Source organism: Strix aluco, chromosome 19 (assembly GCF_031877795.1).
Source record: "Strix aluco isolate bStrAlu1 chromosome 19, bStrAlu1.hap1, whole genome shotgun sequence".
NCBI lineage: Eukaryota > Metazoa > Chordata > Aves > Strigiformes > Strigidae > Strix > Strix aluco.
The window spans coordinates 9,958,510-9,982,800 of NC_133949.1; the positions used below are offsets into that span (position 1 = coordinate 9,958,510).

The 24,291-nt window shown below is 41.6% G+C and overlaps 1 protein-coding gene across 1 annotated transcript; it reads left to right on the forward strand.

The window, feature by feature from the left end:
• The first annotated feature begins 2,994 nt into the window (after positions 1 to 2,994).
• Positions 2,995 to 23,388, forward strand: VKORC1L1 (vitamin K epoxide reductase complex subunit 1 like 1). Its single transcript, XM_074845702.1, has 3 exons — positions 2,995 to 3,213; positions 16,832 to 16,941; positions 17,646 to 23,388. The coding sequence occupies exons 1-3, from the start codon at positions 3,020 to 3,022 to the stop codon at positions 17,870 to 17,872; spliced, it is 531 nt and encodes a 176-aa protein (XP_074701803.1). The 5' UTR covers positions 2,995 to 3,019; the 3' UTR covers positions 17,873 to 23,388.
• The last annotated feature ends 903 nt before the right edge of the window (positions 23,389 to 24,291 follow it).

The following is a 24,291-nucleotide window of genomic DNA, read 5'->3' on the forward strand; positions in this document are numbered from 1 at the left end:
GCCATGGTCACTGGTCGCTCCAGCAAGGCTTGACCCTGTCTCAGCTGTCCCCAGGGTTCTGCACCCCTGAATCAGGGTTTGGAAGGTGGCTGCTTTTTTGGGGGGGAAAAAAAAAAAAAAAAGACTGGGAAGTTTGGAGACAGAGTGTGAAAGACAGTTTGAAAAGATGTATCACATAGCCTAGGGAGGGGAACACAATAAAAGCAGCAAATGAAAGAGAATAAATAAAAGTCAGGTCTTCTACTGTGCAGTTACGATACTAAATCCAGAGTGTATAATAAAGTGCCCTTACTGCACTTTACAGAGGGAGTTCTTTAGGCAAAACAAATGATTTCTGGAACCTGCCATGAGTTATTAACCTTAGCAGAATCTTACAAAAGAATGAATCATTCAATAAGGATAAGGAGAAAGATGCATGTTCTGTCATATAACTTGGAATATAATTACAATATAGTCCCTAGAGTTTACTACGTAAGTCCAGATATACCAGAGGTAAAAATGTGCTGCTAAAATCTGATCCCTGTTTACTCAGTTAATACAGCACATGAGTTGTTTGGTTTTTTCCTCGATCTAAAACCCCATTGGAAATAATGAAAAAGAGTCCAGATAACTAACATACATAGGATTAGACCTAATGAGTTAATAAACTCTCAAATTGGGCTCAACACACAGTGAAATTTCAAACAACTCCATTTTCCATTATAAGCAAGCAGCTCCCTTCTTATCCTATAGAGTACATCTTCACACATTCATCCCCAAAATGTGATTGCTGCCCTGCAACGTTATAATTTTATTGTAAAGCCATTATTGTGACAAAAAAATTGGTTGTTTACAACTCTTCAGTTCTAAGGAGGTAACTGCATAAAACCAGGCATTTCAACATCTTGTGTGTAAGGGGATGTAACCATTGTCTGATGAAGGAAGTGTGGATATTGTGGAAATGGTAATCCAAAAGCACAACTTCAGTCAGAAAAGCCATTGCTGTTAATGTCAAAATTATTAGGAGATAAACAGTATATCATATTCAGAACAGCAGCATCCATGTAAGTTCAGACTGCTGGTGTTACTGTAGGAGTTTGTCTCTGCATGCATCTTCTCTCTGTTTTTTTTTACTCTTGGCCTCTCTCCATTTTGGCTGCTTCCTCGGCAGCTCTGTGTTTGGGGTTTTGTCAAATGTCTGTAAAGCATTATGAGTTTTGCGCTCCAGACAGACAGTAAGTAATTCACTTCAGATTTGGCGCTTTCTCTCCTGTGGTTGGCCCAGGATACCCACAGATAGCTCCTGGAGTAAGACAGGACTGCTCAGAGCCAGGCAGGGCAGGGCAGGGCAGAGCCTGGGTGATGCTTCCAGGGCCAAACATCCCATGGTGTCCATCCATTTGGTTGACAAAAGGGAAAAGCTTTGACGTGACCTCATCTTACTTAAGGGCCAAGCTATAAACATATGAGATAGGGTGGTTTCTTTTCCTGCAGCTGTTATTAAAATCTGTTATTTTTTTCAGTTGCCCCTTCTATCTTGGGCATTTTCGCTCCTTTCCCATTGTCCCTCTTCTCTTGTTCCCACTGATAGCAGAAGGCACAGTGCAGAGAGCAGGAGATTTTTAATTTAGCTTATATGCTAGGTAGAGTTCAAAAACCTAATTTCTTAATTAATGTTTTTTTCAACTCTTTTTAATTAATAGTTTTCAATTTCCCTTTTTTGCTGGCAGAGGGATTCTTTCTGGTTGCTGAAGTCATTTTGCAACACGTCTCTCTTTGAATTTGTTTTGTTCTGCAGAACAATGAAGGCACGGATGGCATAACTGGCGGTATGAATGCTGCCATTGTGTTTTGTCCTCCTGCCTTCCTTGGGAAAACTTGCAGAGCTTCGTTTTGTACTGACTCACTCTTCCATCTGCTAATGCCCAGCAATAATGTGCGTGCAAGGAAATGGGGAAGGGAAGAACAAAAAGTAGCCAGTGGCCATCCTCAAAATAAAGCACTAATGGTGGTTATGGTAGGTGTTTACAGTAAGCAAAGATTATTTTACCTTCAGCTGCTAGGTGACTTTTGTGTTGGTAGACATAGCTGGTTCCTTAAACCATTGCCCGACAGGTATCGATGCTTCTTTTGATAGAAACTGGAGACATATGAAAGAAAGACGATCCAGCCCTGATTGCCTTTGGTTGTGTCCGTCTAATTCCGACTAGCGCTGTTGACTCACAGGTCTGCCAGCTATATTTAGAGGTGTGATACGAATGTGATCCTAGATCTGGGAAACAGATGATGAAATCCCGTTGCTCAAGTGCAAAGTGTATTCTTCCAAAGATGAGGCTGAGCGAGGCTTGGGGGAGTCCACTGGCGAAGCACGAGGCTATGGTGTGAGCTAGAAAAAACAAAACTTTTAAAGCGCTTTTTACATCACTTGTCCAAAGTATGCATCCCAGAAAGGCTCAGGGTAAACTTTGGGAACGTAACAGGCCCTCAGCAAGGTCCCTCTGCACAAGGAGGCACCAGATAGGCTTTGTGTGTCTGCAGGCTGCGGCAGTTTGGCTCGTTCTCTGCAAAATCATGGAAAAAACCTGGAGAACTCACCGGAGTACCTGAGACACACATCGCCGTAGCCATAGTGAAGGGGCACATCAGCCCTGAGGGTCACGTCAGCCGTGCCGGGTGGCGTAGCGCTCCCCGGAGCAGCCCAGATCCCGCCCCTCGCGGCCCAGATCTGAGGAAAAAGGGGGAAAAACTAATTTTCCTGCTGAAATTGGGGGGGGGCGGGTGGGGCAGCTCGGGCCGGGGGCGGGGCGCTCTGCAGTTCAGCCCAGATGGCCGCCAGGCGGCGCCATCACAGCCCGCCGAGCCACGCCCCCCTCCCCCGCTCCGGCCTGGTGACGTCGTCGCGGAGCGCCACGTCCGGCGCCGTCGGTGGGGCGGGGCGTGGGGGGCGCGCCCGCGCAGCGAGCCAATGGGGTGTGGGCGCGCGTGCGCCGTTGTTGGCGCCGGGCGCGCGTCGCGGGCTGAGGCGGAGGGAGGGAGTAAGATGGCGGCGCCCGTCCTGCTGCGAGTGTCGGTGCCGCGCTGGGAGCGGGTGGCCCGCTTCGCGGTGTGCGCGGCCGGCATCCTGCTCTCCCTCTACGCCTGCCACCTGGAGCGGGAGAAGGGCCGCGACCTCCACTACCAGGCCCTCTGCGACCTCAGTGAGCGGGTCCGCTGCTCCGCCGCCATCACCTCCAGGTGAGGCGGGGATGGGACCCGCCGCCGCCGCCTCAGGCCGCCGCGGGGAGAAGGGGCCGGGGGCTCGGGGAGCGGCGGGACCGGGTCCCGGAGCGCTGATTCCGGTGTCTTGGGGGCTGCGGCGGGGGCTGCTGAGGGTCCGGGCCGGCTCTCTGAGGGGGGCGGTGGGAGGGCTTGGCCGAGCGTGCGGGCGGCAGGAGCCTGCGGCTGTGGGCCGGGGCTCGTTCGGGGAGGGCTTGCCTGGGGCGCAGAGCGGGCCGGGCAGCTGGGCCTGTGCTGGGGGCCACAGGGTGCGCAGGCCGAGGAGGGGGCTGTCAGGGCTCCCGGTTTAGGCAGCCCCTTCGCTGGAGCGCTGGTGTGGGAACGGCTTTTTTTTGGGATCGCTGCGGGCTGGAGGGTGAGGCACCCGCAATTTCTGTGTTGTAATCAATGGCAGTTAACTAGAGCGATAGGCGTTTTAGTGGCAAGTGCGTGTTAGAGTAAAATGCTGTAGGTGTGACTAGTGATTGAGGCCAACATAAATGTGTACAATTGTAGATGAATGGCTTTAGCTTGTTTTAATTGGAGTATCTGAATTGCGTTTTCATTATGTCACCTGGCAGCACAGAAGATTGCTTTTGTGATACAGAGGAAGTGCTTAATTCAAGAGAGATTTGTATGCCTCAGCTGCAAAAGCCCAGTCCAAATCCTGATTTATTTTACAGGCTTCCTGTCAGTAATTACTTTAGCAGTTGTTTTCTAAAGGCCAATGGCTATTATTTCTGTTAGGAGAGTCAGTGTATAAATTTTAATAATCTGCTAGCTTGACTTGTTGTCGAGTAACTAGTTGATCGAATCACAATAATGAAAAGACTTAACCTGCTGCATAGTTACAAGTGCTAACTTAACCTGCTGTATAGGTACCAGTATAAACATGGTACGGGAAATACTTTCAGCTGTAATTTGGCCAAGAAACTTGCCTAAAAGCATATTTCAACTAAAGAAATAAGATGATTTGTGCAGAAATCTCAAAACTGCTCTGGGCATATATATATGTGTGTGTATGTGTATATTTAGGCACATAAAGATATATGCAAAGATATCCACAAGTAAAGAGCTGGGAAGGGGAGGATTTTGGTTCTTCAGCAAATGTATGTATTAAATTCTTCCTCTTTTAAAAAAAAAAAAAGGGATTTTTGTTTTTATTGTTAGTGCCTTCAGCTGAATGAGTACTTGAGACTTTTTTTTCCCTCTCAGTGTAACCTGCATAAAAGCTGTCTCAGTTTTTATAAAGGTACTTGCTGTATTATCATGACAAGTCAGTGGGGGAGAATATGCCCATATTCTGTCAAGGTGGAAGCTGGTTAAATTGTTTAGGCAAAACATACAGGCAACTCTTATTCTTAAAACCACTTCTGTAGTGACAGAAGTGGGATTGTGTTATGTTACAAAGAGATGTGTATCTACTCATGTCTGAAAGGAGGCTCTTGTGATTGAATGAGGGCTTTAACTCTGCTTTTCTGTCTGTCATCAGATAAACTTTCTCTATTTGAGAAGTGTCCTGGAATGAGAAATTTCAGTCTGAACAGGAAGACTTCAATAAGCTTGCCAGATAACTTAAATTTATAAATTAAAATTATGCATAGGCTACTGAGATTAAACCATGTGAGTATTGTCAGTAATCTAAATCTTACCACAGCTCTAGAGGTAAAAAGAGAATAACAGCGATTTAAGTACCTAAGTAGGCTCTGTAGTAGTCTGTTCTTGCATAGAATTGGTCCTTCATTAGCTTTTTATTACAACTGCAAATGCTGCTATTGAGACAGGAAATTTGAAGTAATAGTTTTAATGCATGTTTATTGAATGTTTTGAAGTGAAATAATTCCAATTATGTCTTTAGATATTTCTAATTATGGACTAATGCTTGATAATTGTAGTGTTTGTTAGTAATGCTGCAGCTGAAACGTTGAGTATACCATGGTAAGACCTGTAGATACTTTTCTGCAGGAATTCTATATAATAATATGAACAGTTAGGGATAAAGTGAACTAAAGTCTCACTAGTAGTTGCTGGGAGAATCATGCCTAAAGACTGAAGTATTGCAAATGTCAGGATAGCTCATGATAATTAGAGCAGGTGGTAAAAAGAGTTTGTGGAAAAGGAGTGTGTGAGTTCTGTTCAGTCAAACCATATTTGGAGAAGAATGTGCTTTCAATGCTGTACAGGACACAGACAAAAAAGGAGTATTGCATTAGAACTAAGACAAGAGGGCAAGCTATTAAACTTTGAAGAAAGAATAACACTGGAAGAAATTAATCTTATTTTCCATGTTGCCACAGCTCCCTATCCATCGGTCATTCTCTTTCCCTCTCTCCAATTGAATATTCCTTGCTATTACTACCAAAGTTTCTCTGAAAATTGGCTTCTAAAAGGAACTTTTAACTACAATTTAGATTTCACTGGGATTCAAATATTGTGTTTCAGTGTTTACACATGTAATGCAGATTTAACTTTCACGTTTCTTTTCTCATTAAGCTACTGGCAATCACAAATTATTTGATTAGCTGGTTAGCAGAGTTAACTGGGTGACAGACTTGTACTTCCTGGCTTTTACTGGCTTCTAGAGCACAGCAGTGAGAAGAGAAATGTTGTAAAGCATGCATAGGGAGGAGCATGGAAAATCTTATATCAGAGACTGACTCATCCAGAAGATTATGTTGGAAAGATAGCTTCCTAGTATCCGTTACTCAAAATATTAATGGTCAGCATATTTCAAGCTTTTATCACGGGGAAAGTTCATGAAATATTTGAAAAAGAAAAACAGCTAAGGCCTGTATAATATGGGAAGATATTAGAGAAATGCCTAACATTTTCATTTGGTAATTGCTGTAGATGTTTTAAGTGAATTGTTCTCTTATATTTGAGAATAATTAAGTGGCAGGAATGGCTTTATTTATAATGAAACTTGCTAATAGCAGTTCCTGAAAAATCCTTTTATTTTTGCTGTTACAATAGTTTCACAGAGGGAATTAAACTAATAGACAAGTTTCAAGTAATATGGATAGTGGTATGGCTTGAAATGAGTAATAATGCAGAGACCCTGAGCTTTTTACATTGTTCTTTTGTGTGCTCTGGGAGAATTCCAGGTTGTCTGATATGTTTCTGCTTTCTATCTTGATTAATTTAAGGTTCCTGCAGAGCAGATTATTGGATGGCTCTTCTTGAAGAAAGTTTTGTAGCTTGGCATGTGCTAATGCTGTAACAGCTTTAATACAGACTTAAGATAGCTGTCATGAACGACCAAAGGGCACATGTCACTGTATATCTTTAGCAATATTTGCAGCTGCGTAAGTGAAGAGGTTTGGAAATAGTCAATATTGATTTAGGTTAACATCTTTAGCTGACTTACTGAAGAAGTTCTAGAGTCAAAATAGGATTTTAAGAATCTGTGTTCATCTGGATATAATTTGATAGATGACATATTTTAGGGATTCCCTGTTCTGAACCTTATGCTAACGTGCAAGGTCTTGGATTGTCATCTTCTCTTTGAGCCACTCTGAAATGCCTGTTCTGAGAAAGTCTAATATGCGTGTCTGCCTTATGCCTTCTAGTGGATGCACCAAAATAATCATCTGCTAGTTCTTGAAAATGTACATCTGTAAAATTTTGCGTGTGGTGTGGGCAGATCTGTGCAGACATGCAGTTGTTTTACTGGATTTGCCAAGCGTGGCCTGTGACAACTGTAGCATTATTGTATTGTTCTGCTCACCTTCATAAATCGTTTTAAGCAGTGAATTCAAACCTGTGTAAAGGTGATGTTGGAATTGCTTAGTCTTGTGACATAGTACTTCAGTGCTATGTTGTGTGAGTATAATTACGCTGGTGTAGAACTTATTCCTCTGCAGAGTGGGCGTGCAATTATGCTATAAGATACTGCAGTTGAAACTTCGACCAGTGCTGGTTTTCCAGTGAAGCACACCTTGCTAGAACTGTTGTTCTGGTGCATCTTTATAGAGTGCAGACGGTAACAGAGATCAAGTTGACAAGAACAACCCCATTATCTAAGGAAATGGGACATAGAAGAAAACTTCTCTGACCTCCTCCCTAACCTGATGTTTATGTTGCAGGTTCCCATTCAGTTCTGTTGTGGGGCAGTTCCTGTAAACTTGATGTCTGTCAAGTTTGCTTGATTCCAGGTTAAGAACATTATATAGCAGTTATCTTTCATATTAATGGTAAGTTCCTGATGTCCCAGCATTTTTTTTAATTGCTGTACCTGCAAGCAAGCATTCAGATATGTTTGAGGTTGATGGCTGCAATTGTTAGTGACTGATGTGAGGTGGGAGATGGTAAAAGTAGCTTTATGCAGGTAGTGGGAAAAGCTTGTCTAGTCTCTTCTTGTGAACCAGTGCATACAAATGAGGCCCATGTGCTTTTTTAAAAATTTTACTAGTTTTGCAAGTCTCTGCTCTTTTCTAGTCAGTAACATCTTTAACCTGAGGCAAGTTAATTGTTTTTGTTAGGCATCTTTGATTCTGTATAGAAAAAGGTAGAAAGGGTTTGATTAAACTGCTGTATGTGGAGCAGCTGGTGGTCATTCAACAGGAATTGTATTTGTGGTTCTTAGGCTACCAAAATAGTTTACATGAAAATGTTGCCTCCAGAGACTCAGCTATAATCTGTCCTATAATTTAAAATCAGTGGTTGTTCATTTCTGAGGACTGCAAATTGTTAGATAGCAGATGTAAGGGTGCTGCTTCGGTTATTCTGTAGCAAGGGTTCATTGTTTTTGCTGAGGGAAGGTTTGAAGGTTGATTGGGCAGGGGGAAATCAGTGTAGACAGAATCCATCTAGTACATCAAGCACTTTGCTTCGGCAGGATTTGGAGTGCTGGGGGTTCAAGATGATGGTGAACTGACATAGCTGTAGATAGATGAGTATGATACAAGTTTTACAGCTAAGGGTACTGGGCCAAAAAAGCACAAACAACTTGAGGCCAAGAAAAGTTGTATTATTCTGCTTTTTAGCCTTGTTTCTGGAGAAGATTTTGCCTTTGTGTGTAACAACATATAATTTTTCAATTTTTTTAATGGCAAATTTTAACAAAGGATACAGGTTACTAAAGTTTTATAGAAACAGATTCAGTGCCAAATGGGAGGGGAGAGTGACTCAGAGTAATACCTGTGCTGAAGGGAAAAAAACCTGCCGTGTGAGCTAAGGTTATTGGTCCCGTTTGGTCTGCCAGGCAGGCAGGCAGCACATGTGCAAACAGGACTCAGACAGGACTGATAAATAATGGACTTGACTGGAGAGACAGGGTGCAGAGCTAGAGGGTGTGGGCTGCGAGGGAGCTGGAGGTTATTCCATGTGCTGGGGAAGGAAGGTGTTTTGGGAACATTTGTAGAAAACCAGCTTCATTAGTTCTAAAGCAAGTTGTTCCCAAAGCAGCAGAAGCTGATAGTTCAAGTGATTTTTTTTTTTTTTTTTTCCTCGTCTTTTTAACAGAAAATTCATGACTTAATACTTCAGACTGATATCATATGTAGTGGCTGAGGCACATCTTTCATAAAATACAGCAGTACCCTAGCTACATGAGTCTTTTTGGTTTTTTCAACCTTACAGTGTATACACAAATGTGTGGTTTTGCTTTTCATAAATATATAATTTTTAGCTTGACTGGAATTTGCAGTAGGGCTGAGAGTTATTTTTCCTGATACAAAGTAAATTTAACAAAGTGCCTGTAGTTCAAATTTGGGCTTCATTTATGATGGTTTAATAGAAGAGATTATGTAGAAGGAATACAATTATGTAGATTATGTAGAAGGAATACAATGCTGTTGGCTTGGATAATCAGTGCTTCTGTAAAGGCTGCTATAAAATAATTAACCACTGTCTGCTTGAGACTGCTGATCTAGACAATGAGATTTTTTTGGACTGTTTCTGAGGTAGAGCTGAAGGCTATATAGAACAAAATCTCATTTGTTTATGGTAAATACTGCTAATAGATTTAAACATGAAATTAAATGTATCAGTATTTTTGAGCAAGTTTACAAATGGAAATTTTTAGTCTCGTCTTTCTCATGGCTTCTAACTGAAGGCTTTTACTTAATTTATTAAAACTGTTTAAGTGGCCTAAGCAACATTGTAACCATGAACTAAGCTTAATCTAAATTCTTCTAGTGAAGCTGTAAAGAAGTTGCAACGAAATGCTCCAGATCCTTTGGCCTTTGTATGAGCTTTTCACTGGAGGCGATGTGTGAGCATAGACCAGCTGTACTTCCCTCCTGAGAACTTTCATTCTCTACCCTAATTTATCTCAGAAGTCAGATGACACTTGACAAGTGATGTGCACTTCTCCTTAAGTGTAAGCTTTTCTTAGAAAATTATATTTATTGTTTCCTCAGGGTTACAAAGTGGTAAATGGTGCTTGCTGTTGATAACAAAATAATGCTTATGGGATGAAAAACAATACTGAAATGAGGGGTTTTAATCTACTACTACTTGGAAGACAAAATCTGAGTTCTTTACTTACAGTTCTCTGAAAATATAATCTGTTTTATTATTGTTGTTTGCCCTTTTTATTGCAGCAAACCTAAAAGTTGAGAGAAATGTATTGGAAAACCTGCTGCTGCACAAATACAGAGTGTTCTCAGATTTTGAATCATACATGCCATTTAATAATAATCTGGTCTCCTGAAGGAGTTGAGAGCACTTTCAACTAGACATTTAGGAGACTAGAATGTGAACTGGGAAGTGTGTGTGCTTTGTTCAAGGCATCTGCTATTTGCTGATGTCAGGGACATGGGACTGAAGCTAGCTGAACTTAACCTGATCTAGTATGGTTATCTTTGTGTTAAAATGAATATACAGTAACTAGTTCTTTTCTTGACATGAGACCTAAGGATTGCCAAGTGAAGTTGAGGTGATGTGATTCTGGCATTCATCATCGCCAGAGGATGTTGTGGAGGTCAAAAGTATGTGTTCAGAAAGCATCTAGGTACGTTCAGGAAGGCTTTGAGGTAGGCTACTGAGCATGTTGATGAGGGTAATACCCCAGTTCAGAAGTTTCTTAAACTGATTCTTAATGATAATTAAGGTCAAGGAGAGCATCTTGTGGAATGATCTCTTTGTAAAAGCTCTTAAAAACATCTGCAGGTAACTGTCAGAATTGGAGTGCTTGGCTAGAGAAAAGTGTCACATTTCTTACAGAGGGTGGATGAGATAATCTGACTCCTGCCTAAATACATACTACTTGTTTGTTTGTTTGACTTGCTGTGTTTAGCAGCCTTAGAATTACATTGCTTTTTGAGCTGATACTGGTAACTCTTACAACTTTTAACTTGTTAAACATGGAGGTTGTTTACTTGTCTGTGCTGGGTTTGTGTGGTGGGGTTTTTGGTAGTATGGGAGGGGGCTACAGCAGTGTTCCCCTGTGAGAAGCTTCTTGAAACTCCCCTGACTCCCAAGTCGGACCCACCTCTAGCCAAGGCCAAACCAATTAGCGATGGTGGCTGCACCTCTGCGATAATGTATTTAAGAAGGGGAACCTGGGAGGGGGGCACTTTGAGCACAAGTTACGAGGACACCTCTGTGAACACCGAGGTCAGTGGGAGGAAGGAGGAGAGTTGTGCTGGAACAGAGAGCCCCCCTATATCCCATGGTGGGACAGCAGGGCCACCCCCCTGCACCCATGGGGGTCACTGGAGGAGCAGAGACCTGCCTGTGAAGGACCCCACACCAGAGCAGGCAGCTGCACACAAAGAAGGGCAAGGCCCTGAGGGAAGAAGATGACCCCACTGTTGTAGTTTGGGGCTGGGAGGACTCCAGCCTGTGGAGGTGACCCACACTGGAGCATCTCGAGAAGAATGCATCCTGTGGGGAGGACTCACGGCAGAGAGAGTTTGGGGAGGACTGTCTCCTGTGAGAGGGACCCCACATGGAACAGGGGGAAGAATGCAGAAGAGTGCTCCCTGCCTCTTTGGAAGAAGAAGCTGTGGACTGACTGCACCACCATCCCCTGCCCCTGTGCTGCTGGGGGAGGAGGTAGAGATATCGGGAACAAAACTGGGCCCAGGAAGAAGGGAGAAGTGGGGGAGGTGTTTTAAGATAGCTTCTCACTGTCCTGTTCTGTCTGTTAAGCGTTGGTTTTGTTAGTGTTTGAATTAAAGTGATGGTCTTATTTTCTTCCCCTAACAAGCCAGACTTTTGCCTGTGTTAAATGAGTGAGGGACCCCTCCCTGTCCTTATCTCCATTCCTGAGCCTTTTGATTATTTTTTTTTTTTCCTTCCCAGCACTGGGGGGAAGGGGTGAGTGAATGGCTGCCTGGTGCTCAGTTGCCCTCTTGGGCTCAAACCACGACATTGCCCTTTAAAATGTCCTGCATGAGGTTCTCTTGGTTGCCTTTCTGCCAATGGTATTGTCTCTGCTAAATGATGGTGAAGTGTTTAGAGTTAAAGTGTACTCCCATAATACGCTCTTCTGGAACATAAGAGGATGTTCATAATTGTGCAAAAGAGGTAATAATTTGACAGTATAAGATTTTATGGGAGATATGTCACTTGTGGATCAAAATGACCTCAGTTCTTCTTGTCTTCCTGTTAACAAGTGTCAAGTGCATGCTTTAAACTGCTTTAAATTTCTAAAAATGTAACACTTCTGAGCTTTGTTAAATATCACAAACCAAGAGGGACGCTGTTTAGAGGGTGGGTAATAATTTTCAAGACCTCCTTTTGATAAAAGGAAGTGCACACTGGACTACAAGCCACTGTAGTATTAATTTTTAGATGTTAGGAAACTACATGAACAGTTCTAAACACTTTGTCTTGGATTTCTTGAATCACTATTCTGAAAACTTTTTCAAAGAACATTCAAAGTTGTACCTGCAAATGAGAAGTGAAACAGGCTGTCATCTTGAACAGAGGGAATTTGAGTTACTTGAAACATACAGGAAGATGTCTTAAAGATTTATTTTAAAACTTCCTTGAAGTTAGTTCAGATTGCTTTTTTTTTTTATAGGAGTGAAACTTGGGTGTGGCAAAAGTGGGCTTGCCACATGTGTTTGTCATAGTGCTCTGAATCACGCAGGGTGATTTCAGCATGATTTTCACAACAGAACATTTGACTGCTTCATGGATGGGGAGCCACGAGTCGCTAGGAAGAAGTTGGTGATGTTGGATTATGCTTTTATCTCACTGTGCAAACAACTCTTTACTTAATGTAGTTCATTTTACTTAGTGTTCTGTATCAAAAAAATTAATCTGAGTTAACAATAGTTCTTGTAAATTATATTCTTTATAAGAAAGGCAAGTTCCGTGAAGAACTTCTGAGCAGTTTATAGTCCTTTTCACTGATGTTTTATTACTTGGAATTTATTCTATTGTCCGAAAAGCGTATTCGCCTCCCGGTGCGCAATAGGTCAATAATCACACACTCAGGACAGATATTGCTTATTTATTTTAGGGTTGCACAAGCCTAGGTGCTCAGCAGTTTCTCACAAATCAAGCACACCAATGGGACTTTCCATTTATACACAAAACTTGCAGAGGTAGCAATTTTCCAAGTCCATCTTCTCTAGGATGATTGGTTAGTAATTTACATACAATTATAATACTGTTGACACAATACTTCTACTACTACACATGCTCAGGGGAAGGGTCTCCACCTGAGCAAGAGTCTTCTTGATCTATAGGTGTGATTTTTAGGATTATAAGGAGGGTAATTCAGTGAAGGATACATGGACCTTGAGTTTGCTTGCCAAGTTGGTGATGAACCCTCTTCAAGGTCTAATTGCTCCAGGCTGTCCTTGCTTAAAGGTGACTATCGACTTGTTCTGATTGGGGATGCCTTTGGCTTGAACATAGACAAAGAACATCTTTCTTGACCGAAGCATAATATTGCTACATTGTTCTAAAAATTTAACTTTCGACGCTATTGTTAGGACTACAATCTTTCTTCCTGCTATTTGTTTGCGATATGTTTCTAGACTTTCAAAGTTGTTATAACCCAGGTGTGATTTGGATGCTTTTGGTGCGAAAAGGAAGGTTATCATAGTCAGTCTTCCTCCTTCCTCTGTAGGCTGCACAACTGTTTCTCATCGCACATTGCAGGCAGCACAAATGGTTCTTATCACACCCAAGGATATATAGTACATATTACTGTCCGTACAAACGTTTCTTGTCAAATACAAGGATAGATTAGACACATCAGCTGGGTCAGTCTGTTCTTCAAACCATCAACAATAATTAGTAAGGAACTTCTAATCAGGAGCTACCGTCCTTGAAGAAGAGAAACATCCTGGAACATGGAAGCTCCTTAAAATTGTTTAATGTAAATCAGTTTAGAGATTAGAGTGTCCTTTGGAAGAACTACCCTCATTGTAGTAGTAAAAACCACACTCACTGCTTCAAAGACCCCTGCCTGAATAAAGATGCACCTTTTGAGCTTGCTCAGAAAATTAAAAACCCACTGTAGCTTTAAATCAAAGTGTGTTACTGACCAATGAGGGATAGAAGTGGTAAGTAACTAACCAATGGTCATTATAGCAAATGTGTAATCGTGTAGTTTGGAGTGCATAAATACTTTGAAGTTCTTTTGTGTAGCCTGCCAGCTTTGTGGAATTACCCTCAGCACCCTTCTTGGTGCAACTATGGTATAAACTGGTGTCTCGGCTCTGGGTGTGAGATTGGCTGTTGCACACCCTCTAACACACCCTGTTTGAGGGACAACACCTCCAGTTGCTTACAAAACTACTTGGTTTGTTGTGCATTTTAGTGCATTTTGGGACCTCCTTGTTAGAATTAGATGATTTAGCTTCCTCAGAGAAATCAGGTGGAAATAGAAATACACAAAGTCTAAATAATTTGCTTTTCAGTTTGATGCAGAAATCTTCCTCATGCTTCAAACCTTATAAGGCTGGAAAAAGTGCTTTGTCTTAAATCACAGGCTTCTTAGCTGTCTTGAAGGGTGTGGGATAAGATGTGAGACTAGAGCTGTGCTGCATAGACTGAAATTTAATACTTGATTTACTTAAAGCTGCTACAAGGCCAACAAGATACTTAATGAACTGTTGCATGTGGAAAAAGCTTTCACCGTGCTCTGACCTTGCAGCTATGAACAAGTTACTTGAGGACACTGACTGTCAGGAAGGGCTTGAACTCGTTACCTTTCCATTAGCAACATTTTATTCACTTGCAGAATAACTGTAGGGTCAGATTCTGTAGTCTAAAGTTTCTGATGTTTTAAGCTTCAGTTCCCTCTCAAACACAACAGGATCTTGTGAGCATCAGAACAAGTGAGAGCATACAGCTAGCACAGGGAGAGGGTAGGAATTAGCATCCCACAGTTACTCTGAGCCAGGCTAATGTAGAAACACAGACTTAGGCAGAGTTTGAGTTATGCTGTTTAGTTTCTTGGTAAGGAAAGCCTGAGTGTCTTCAAATAAAGTTTAGTGTCACCCAACAAAGAATTCTCACTTGGAGACTAGAACAATAAATTGTGCCTGTGGATAGTAAGCTGAAGCATCTATAAATGTGGTAACAGAGAAAAATAAAAATAGCCTATTAAATGCAAAATTATGATACCTTTAATATATTTTTCTGGCTCTTTAATACTGCATTTGGTAGCTGGACAACATGAGACAATTATTACATGTGCTGTGGCCATCTTATCAAAGTAAGACTAAAAAATAAACAGTTCTCACTTAAAATGCAGGTAACGTTAAATGTGTGTGAGGAAAACTTTGTCATAACTGAGATTCTTTGGAACTTTATAATGTTTGCTTATGCACGGTGTCTGGTGATTTTTAAAATCCCTCCCTCTTGGAAGCGTGGCTCCCTTAGCTGTGAAGTGCTGCACTCGCCTCTCTACAGCTGCTTTTCCAGATCTTTGGTACCCATCCTTGAGGCTGCTCAGCCCACAAGCTGCCGTACGCTCACAGGGACTGTTTGCCTTCATGTGCCGCAGGGAGCGTGTCACCAGCCTCGGCCCCCGCAGTTTGCATGGCCCCAAACTTGCCCTGCAGGGACCCAGGCAGTATTGCACTGCTCCTCCCAGCGATTAACTTTGTGTCTTTCTGACCCTTCACAGCTCTGGGATGCCAGACGTTGTCCCCATGGTAAAGCAAGTGTCAGCCTTTTCTATGCTGGTTTGAAGCTTTATATTTGCACTTAAGTTTCACTTCAGTCACTTACAAGATTTGAGACCAAACTAGTTGGAAGTATGTTTTTTTTACTGTTTATGTAGTAAACATGCTTTCTGGGAATTGGTACCTAATTCTCTGCTATCTGGGGAGAAGAGCACAAGGCTTGGGTATAATAGTTAATTGCAGACAGTTACTAAGTTCGAATTAAAATGATTAGTCCAAATAGGTTTTGAAAATATTGCTGTGAGATTATGAAGTATTTTGGAGATGGTATTAAATTGTACTTATTGTGGTGCCTTTCTTCTGTGAGGAAACTGCTTGTAAGGTGGTGGTAGCCTTTCACTGCTCTCAGATGCATGAAGTTTATCAGCAAGGTTCCTGTAGTGTGCAAAGAGCAAACCTATGCTGTGTGTTGGTTTAGTAGAACCATTGCCTCTAGCACAACAAACTGTTCAGAAACTGCACTTCTGTTGGCATAAATGTAGCAGGCTGGCATTTCCTGCAACAGCAGCGAGGATTTGTGCTGCTTTTACATAGTTATGTGACAGTTAACCTGATAACGTGAACCTCTCCTTACATTTATGTAGTGCTTGACTTGATGCTCCAAGGATGTGCTGGCAGATATTCTAATGTTCTCTTGTAAGTGAATTAAGTTACATGTTGAAGTAGTGTTAACTTCTCTTCCTATTTTCAAGTGACACTAATAAATATGGTCCTTGCTTTGCTGTTACAAATAATGGCATGGTCTGCCTTAGGGCATCAAATTAATGGTTTCTAGCACAATTACATTTGCTAATTTAATCTTTTATCCCCCTTATTGCAGCAGCAGTTTTGTAGGGCTTGTGCTGCTTTCTACCTTGTCACTACAAAGTTGAAAGTCATTTTGTGGTTGAGGTGCTAGTTCCAAATGTCACAATGAGGTCTGGGACTCTTATTATGGTACCATCCCCAGCTTGTCTGCTTGACAGATTTGGGTTCCTCTGAAGGTGTTAGACTGATCAGGAGCAGCTGAAGTGTAAACATATGTTCTGATTTGATTGCTCTGATGCCAGCGAGGTAAGTGCTGGCAGTGCTGGTACCAACTAGTTACCAAGTTGTACCATTTTATAGCGAGCGTGTGTCCAGTTTACTGTGGTGGAGAGAACTGCTAAAGCTATCGTTGGAGGAAGGAAGTATTTATTTGACAAAAGAGCTTTAAACTACAACCCTAAGAAGCAGACTTGGTGTTTGGTGAGGTTGCAACTGTGAACTTCGTAGTTTCTGGTATGTCAAATAACTTTAATCAGCAATGTGTGGGATAAAGTTATACCTAGTGCACCCGCTGTCACAAGCTGCTTGGTTTTCCAAGATAACCGTGAACTTCATATAGGACTGCACTGGTCATGTCAGAATATATGTGTGGGTTTGGGTTTTTTTTCCCCCAACAGTGATGAATTGAAAATACTGACGTAAAGCAATAGGTGCCCAAATACAAGTTAATTAGTTTCACTGTTTTACAGATGGGGTCGAGGATTCGGTCTGTTGGGTTCCATCTTTGGAAAGGACAGTGCACTAAATCAGTCAAACAGTGTTTTTGGACTCGTGTTTTATATACTACAAATGCTACTTGGTAAGTATTAATTCAGTTTAGAGCCTGAAGTATATAACAGATCAGTGGTGATAAGAGGAGTGCATTATACATAGAGTAATCTGCAAGAGATCAGATAAACACATGTGATTTTTATCCTTTTTTTTTAGTACCAGTCTAATGATACATCTGTCCAAAGGGCTTAAAACCCAGCTGATAACAAGAGAATTGCATTTTCTCCTGCTATGCTGTTAATAGTATAAGTGTAAGGACAGTTGCTGAACCGGTATTTTCACTTAAATATATTTAGCATTGGATTGCACAATAGAAAAGAGGAAATAAAAATGGAATTTACAAGTTTTGCAGGAGTAATAGAGATAGCAGGCAAAAAAAGTGCATGAATTGTAATGTATGCATATTTCTTTGTAACTATATGGTCTGCTATAAAGCTGTTAATATTGATAGACATAACTTGACCAACCTGTAACTTTCCCATAACTCAGGAATACGGAAGATGGTAAATACTACACATACTTCTTATCAAAGGACTGTCGTACAGAACCTAGAAGCTCCCCTCCAAATAGCGATTTGTCAGCCATCTTGAACTCATGGTATTTTAAACAGACTTTTATGTAATACAAACTTGCTGAGTAGCCTTCAGTTTGAATTAGAGTGCTTAGACTTTTTGCTTTGTGTGGAAGGGGGGAACAAGAGCAGCGGTAGTAACTTTCTCTCTCTTGTTGCAGGTATGACAGCAAGTGCAGTAGCAGCTCTAATCCTCATGACATCCTCCATAGTGTCTGTAGTAGGGTCATTGTACTTGGCATACATTCTGTACTTCGTGCTGAAGGAATTTTGCATTGTCTGCGTCATCACATATTTGCTGAACTTCATTCTCTTTATCATCAACTACAAACGACTAGTTTATTTGAACGAGGCCTGGAAACAGCAACTCCAACCCAAACAGGAATAATGCCTGTTTGAACTTTTGACTGACAGTCTGAAGACCCAAAATAAACTTCCATTAAGTTTATTTTGCAGTAATTTTTTATTCTCCATATCAGACACTTTCCCCAAGAATCATAACTGAATTTTAAATTATAAATTTGAAGGGGCCCTAGATAATTTTTTTTTTTGTGCTAATCTTCAATTTAAATGTGGTTATGAAAGAAAGCTCTAATACAATCAAAGACAAGCTTTAACTTTACTTTGAAGGAGTCTTAGCCACAGCAAAACAGACTCTCTCTCTTCCCCCTCCACTTGTGAAGTGGGTAACACTTGCTATAAAATATCCTGTATATAAATTCAGGTATAACAAGATGTGGTCATGACATTAAATATTCTAGACTAGCATTACCATATTTAATGTTGCCATGTTTACAGTATATGTATTTTTTTTTAGCTGATGGACTTAGATTTGACTAGGACTTATACTGTAAATAAAATTAGAAATATTGGTTTCATCCCTGGAGAACTCACTGTGCAATCAGTTTTGTTAGCCTAAGAGCTGTCAGAGTGTTCAGCTAATAGTCGACTGACATGATGGAAGAAGTGACCTCTATAGAGAACACCGTGTTGCTGCACTCACTGCTAGTGCTTTCACAAGAATGACGGTTGGGTTTTGTTCCATTTTTATATAATTTTTTTTTTGTCTCCAGTAATGAAAATGGAATTAAAGCTGAAACCTGAAATATGTTCATTAAACCACAACTTCATTAATTTCTGTACAGAATGAAAATAGCTTAATGTGGTCAAAAGAAAGCTGCCACTGGGATGTTATATGCAGATTGGGGGTTGGTGTATCAGAGTGTTCTGTGAAAGGACTTAATTTCCATGCAGAGCTGTTTCATTTTTAAACTGCGGTCAGACAGCCAGTGTTACTAATGTTTGATGTTATATGAATGCTGCAGTATAGAATTGCAATTTGCAGTGAAAACCACTGACTGAGTGGGATAACCAAGTAGTGCACTGAAGAAGCAGTTACTTAATTGATCTTCGTCAGGATCTTTGGTTTGTGCTATATTGGGAAATGAACTTTAGGCCTGACATGTATAAGATCCCTTGGAAGGGCAATCTGCTTAGTGGGATAAGTAAGTAAATGTGCTCCTGAAAATGAAATGTGATATAATGCTATCATTGCTCTTTCTAATAACTAATTGGAAAAAAAAATTAAACTGCAGATTTAAACAAAGGAACAAAATTGTAACTGTTGTTTCTGCACTCAGTATTCTAAGGCTGAATGTTGGAAGTGCCTTCTGTCTTAAAATCTTAAACCAAATACTTTGTGTTGAACTTGGCAGGCAGAAGTGTCCTTGCTTTAAAAATGAACAAACAAACAAAATTCCCAGCAAACTTGCTGGGGATAGAGTATTAAGAGATCTATCTTAGTTTTTAGACTGAGACGTGGTAGCAATATTGTTTCAGTTAACTTAAATCAATGCAATAGAAGATTGATGATGTGATTCGGAAAAGTAAAATACTTGTGTTTCAAGACTCTGTGACACCAAAATGTATAGGTTCAGCTACTTCCTGTAATTGGTGCTGTGCTGCTTTTTGCCCTTGTCAGCTTCTAAAGGTGAAGAATTCCAACTGTGTACTCATTTATGGTACTTATGCTCTGGGGCCCCCAACATAAGAAGGACACGGACCTGCTCGAGAGGGTCCAGAGGAGGCCACAAAGATGCTCAGGGGACTGGAGCACCTCCCCTGTGAGGACAGGCTGAGAGAGTTAGGGGTGTTCAGCCTGGAGAAAAGAAGGTTCCAGGGAGACCTTAGAGTGGCCTTCTAGTACATAAAGGGAGCTACAGGAAAGAAGGGGAGGGACTCTTTATCAGGGGGTGTAGGGAAAGGACAAGGGGTAACAGTTTTAAACTGAAAGAGGAGAGATTTAGATGAGATGTAAGGAAGAAATTCTTTACTGTGAGGGTTGTGAGAGACTGGGACAGGTTGCCCAGAGAAGTTGTGGAAGTGTTCAAGACCAAGTTGGATGGGACTTTGAGCAACCTGACCTAGTGGAAGGTGTCCCTGCCCATTTAAAGAATTAGTTTAACTAATTTTAGGATTTTTTTCTTCAACATGAATGTCAGAGACACACTTGTGGATTATAAACACTAAGTTGCTGAGGATAAACTTGACTGTGAAACATGCAGTGTTCCGTAGAGAAAATAGAATTTTTAGATTGAATTCACAAAATAGTATTTAAATTACTACTGAAAAATTTTCTGCTTTGTATCAAGGATGTAGGTGGAAACTGCTTTTATGTAGAGTTCTGTGGTATGAGTAACATCTGTTGCATGTAACACTAAATTACTTGTCCCTCTTGTCTAACAGTTTTAGACAACAATTCATTAAATGCATTTTGTATTGACCAGAGTATAGTTAAAGCTTGTCTTGATGGTTAGTTCTGTCTCTCAAATGCCTTGAACTTTGATATGAGGGGGGTGAATGATGTTAAACTGGTCCCTCAAGGCTTTACTTTGTTCTCTTACAAGCCTTGAAGCAGTATCGCTGTTTAATATGTTGTACAGATTTATTTTGATGCATTCCTGTGATCTACACTAAGGCATCTTTTTCATCCAAGGAAGAGGTGAACACGTGCTGCCTGAAATGGTTAGTCGCAGTGCTAATATCTCAGAACAAGCAGCAATGGAGACAAGTATAATCAATGATTACTTGGTCCAATTTTTGGGTGTAGTACACACCAAAAAAAGAGGAAAAAAGCCCCATCAGCTGAAAGTATAGGTGTTGACTAACTTCACTGTGTCTTGTGCTTGTCTGTGTGGGCATAGTCTGTTAATTCAGTTTGTTTAGTAAAATTGTTTAGGGCCAGATTTTCAGCAGTTGTGTCTGCAGTCCTTGTTTGTGTGCACATAGGGATCAAATGGAAATTGAGTTTGGTCTCTGGAAGAATTTGCAGCTACACTTTGTGCACAGACTTGCAAATCTGATCCTTAATTGTGAACTTTCTTGTCTTGTGTGCTTTTCTTGCGGTTACTTTTTACTGGAAGTGATTTGCTAGAAATGGCCCTAATTCTTCTACTTTCTCTCTTGTGCTTCAGAAAGGCAGTTGGCCTGAATAAAGGGCAAAATAATATTAGCAGTAGAAATTTGGACCTTTTTGCTTCCAGTTCTTTGACTCTTTCCTCATTGATCCCAATGATAGAAACAGCATATTTCTTCCAGTAAAATGGCTCAGGTTACAATTAGTGATGTGATGGAAATCAGAGGAGTCCTTCATGCAACTGCCCCCCTGCCTGCCCCCAGCCAAAACAAATGTCATGGCAAATGTGTGGTTGACATTAATTTGACCCTTACAAATCTGAAGGCAAATTCTGAGAAATCTGAGGATACAAGAGTATGGATAAGAAGCTAGTAAATGATACCTGGCCTGGCAGAGGGACAGGGGGGCATTACACAGATTCTGGTTGTGGCTTCAACACCCATGAGAATGGAGGGGAAAAAAATTCATAATATACAAACAGTGGTTCTGAATTTGAGCTCCTCCTTCCCCCTCTTTGGCTCTCAGAAGTTCTGCAGGAGGGGCCAATAGGAAAGGCAAAAGATCCTCATCCAAAATCTGCTTAGGAATTAAACATTCCTGAAATCCTCTTACTGTAAGGTACTTGCTACTCTTAACGCCAAACGAAGAATTCGAGTCTCGTTTAGGAAATGAATGTTCTTGGAAGTTTCTTACTGTAAAGTGTTTGCAATGCTAAGGCCAATTAAACATTCCCTACCACTTTTGATATCTAAAGTGACAACAAATCTCTTATTAGGAGATTTGTGCATACCTGTGTTGGATTTGTGTGGCAGGCTTTTGATAGCAGGAGAGGGGCTACAGGGGGGGCTCCTGTAAGAAGCTGCTTGAAGCTCCCTGGCTCCAAGTCGGCCCCGCCTCTGGCCGAGGCCAATTGGTGATGGTTGTAGCACCTCTGTGATGAAGTATTTAAGAAGGGGAACCTGCAGAACTGATTATTCTGCTAACACTGTTCAGTCCATGTTTTGCCCGTTACCTCTTCCAATTATTGTCCCTATCTCAAATTCCTCAGGCCCCAACGCTGGGTGTAAAAAAGGACTGTCGTGGTTTAGGCCCAGCGGGCAACAAAGTGCCATGTGGCCGCTTGCTCCTCTGCCCCGGTGGGATTGGGAGGAGAAGAGGCTCGGGAGTTGAGACAAGGACAGGGAGGGATCACTCGCCAGTTATGGTCATGGGCAAAAGACAGACTCAATATGGGGAAAATATCCATCAATTTAATTTGAACACCACCACCACTACTAATTTATCAATCAAAACAGAGTAGAACAGTGGGAAGTACAACCACGTTTTGAAAACATCTTACTCCCACCCCTCCCTTCTTCCCAGGCTCAGCTTTGCTCCCAGTTGCTCTACCTCCTCCCCAGATGGGCGTTGCAGTCAAGTTTGTCACCCATTGTTTCTGCTGCTCCCTCCTCACCATCTTCCCCTGCTCTGGTGTGGGCTCCATCCCACGGGAGACAGTCCTCCGTGAAATTCTGTGACATGGGTCCTTCCCATGGGCTGCAGCTCTTCCTGAACGGGTCCCTGCCGTGGGGTGCAGCCCTCCCAGGAACAGACAACCCCAGCACAGGTTGCCCTCACAGTCCCAGCCTTCCTCCAGCGCAGCCCCTGCTCTGGCGTGGGGTCCCCCATGGGCTGCAGGAGGGCATCTGCTCCCCCCGGCGACCTCCATGGGCGCAGGGGACAGCCTGCCCTCTCCCCATGGGCTGAGGGGAGTCTGTGCTCCAGCGCACCACCCCCTTTCTTCAACTGACCTCGGTGTTTGCAGAGGTATTTCCCTCACAAACTCTCCTCCCAGGTTCCCCTTCTTAAATACATTATCACAGAGGTGCAGCCACCATCACCAATTGGCTCGGCCTTGGCCAGAGGTGGGTCTGACTTGGAGCTGAGGAAGCTTTGAGAAGCTTCTCACAGGTGGCCACTGCTGTAGCCCCTCTCCCATTACCTAAAACCCCGCCACACAAACCCAACACGATACTGTAGTACGTGTTTGTCTTCTGCTGTACAGAGTCTCTCGATTGTTCAAAATGATGGGTGAGGTGCTTCAGGCAGCACTTGATGCTCCTAATTTATATGGGCTAAAGTCAAAGAGAGATCTAATAGCTTTGGTTCTGCCAATGTTGTTTAAATGTGATCTAGACAAAACTGGTCCAGAAAAGATGAAGTATTCTGTTACCATAAAACTGTATTAAGCATGGCCTAAATATTAGGTGTTTGTTCTGTATAGTATGTTCCATCAACTATTTATTACTAGTGCTTTAAACTCCAAATTAAACATCCATTTAAATGGAGTCACTGGGCAGATGTTCCTTTTATCAATATAAGTTGAGAGATTCTCTATTGGAGGTTTAGGATACAATTTTGCTAACAGGTAAAACAATGTAAATATGTACGAATTCTATTTGTTGCACATAACTTTTTGGTATAAAAAATAAATGTAGAAATTACCTGTGGATGTCTTGCTGCAATCATTCTTATGCTGCATTCGTGCAGTCCAAACATAAGAGCTTGAATGAACCCAATCAGAGGCCTTTTTGGACTCAGTCTGAGCCTTAGAAACTGTTTTTAAAGTCAGTACTGTAATTCTGTTTCTAGAAATGTATTAAGTTGTGATTATTTTTTTTTTCAAAGACATTGTGTGTTAGCAGTAGAAGGGTTAAAGCACTTGGGTCCTCGGAGATACCAGTTTATAGAGTTTCTGCAGCTTCATTGTGTCTTGCTGAATGTTGTGTGCACATGGGTGTGTAAAGGTTGAGCAGCATTGACTTGAGGCTTTAACTGTTTACAGTTCTTTAAGCAACATGCAAAAACCCCCTGTTAAGTATGTTATTTTTATCACTTCCTGCTTTCCTTGGTTCTGTAGGTCTGCTTTAACTCCAACAAGATGACAAAGTGTCTGGAAACTGCTGTATGTTTTCCTGGATTGGGGGGAAAGGAGGGAGCTTTTGTGGAGGGGTTGGATAGGCGGCTTGGGTTTCCAATTGCACTGAGCTGTTAAGAACAAGCAGGAACTAAGATGCTGAAATGCATGCTTACCATACATGTGGATATTAAACTTTGCATCTGTTTTGTTGGACTGAATGAAAGCAATGGCTTTCTCTTCTGCAACCACAAGCCCTGTGTGTTATCACAGGGATCTGAGCCCAGTTCTTAATGAGTTATCAGTGTCAGATCTTTATCTGTATTTTGATGTGGCAGCTGTTGGTATGTCATGTCTGTTGAAATGGGGAAGAAAATTATTTTTTAAAAAACTATGTCTAGATCGAGAAGTTGAAATGACTTTCAAACACTGGTAGTGGGCTTAAATATGGTATTTGCTCTTCTACCATGGTACATTTGAGCAAGTGTCTTTTCAC

Excerpts from the sequence above, each read along its gene's own strand:
- VKORC1L1 (XM_074845702.1), top strand. The coding sequence starts at position 3,020 with ATGGCGGCGCCCGTCCTGCTGCGAGTGTCGGTGCCGCGCTGGGAGCGG. Across the intron at positions 3,214-16,831 it reads TCCGCCGCCATCACCTCCAG|ATGGGGTCGAGGATTCGGTC; the intron begins GTGAGGCGGGGA and ends ACTGTTTTACAG. Across the intron at positions 16,942-17,645 it reads TATACTACAAATGCTACTTG|GTATGACAGCAAGTGCAGTA; the intron begins GTAAGTATTAAT and ends CTCTTGTTGCAG.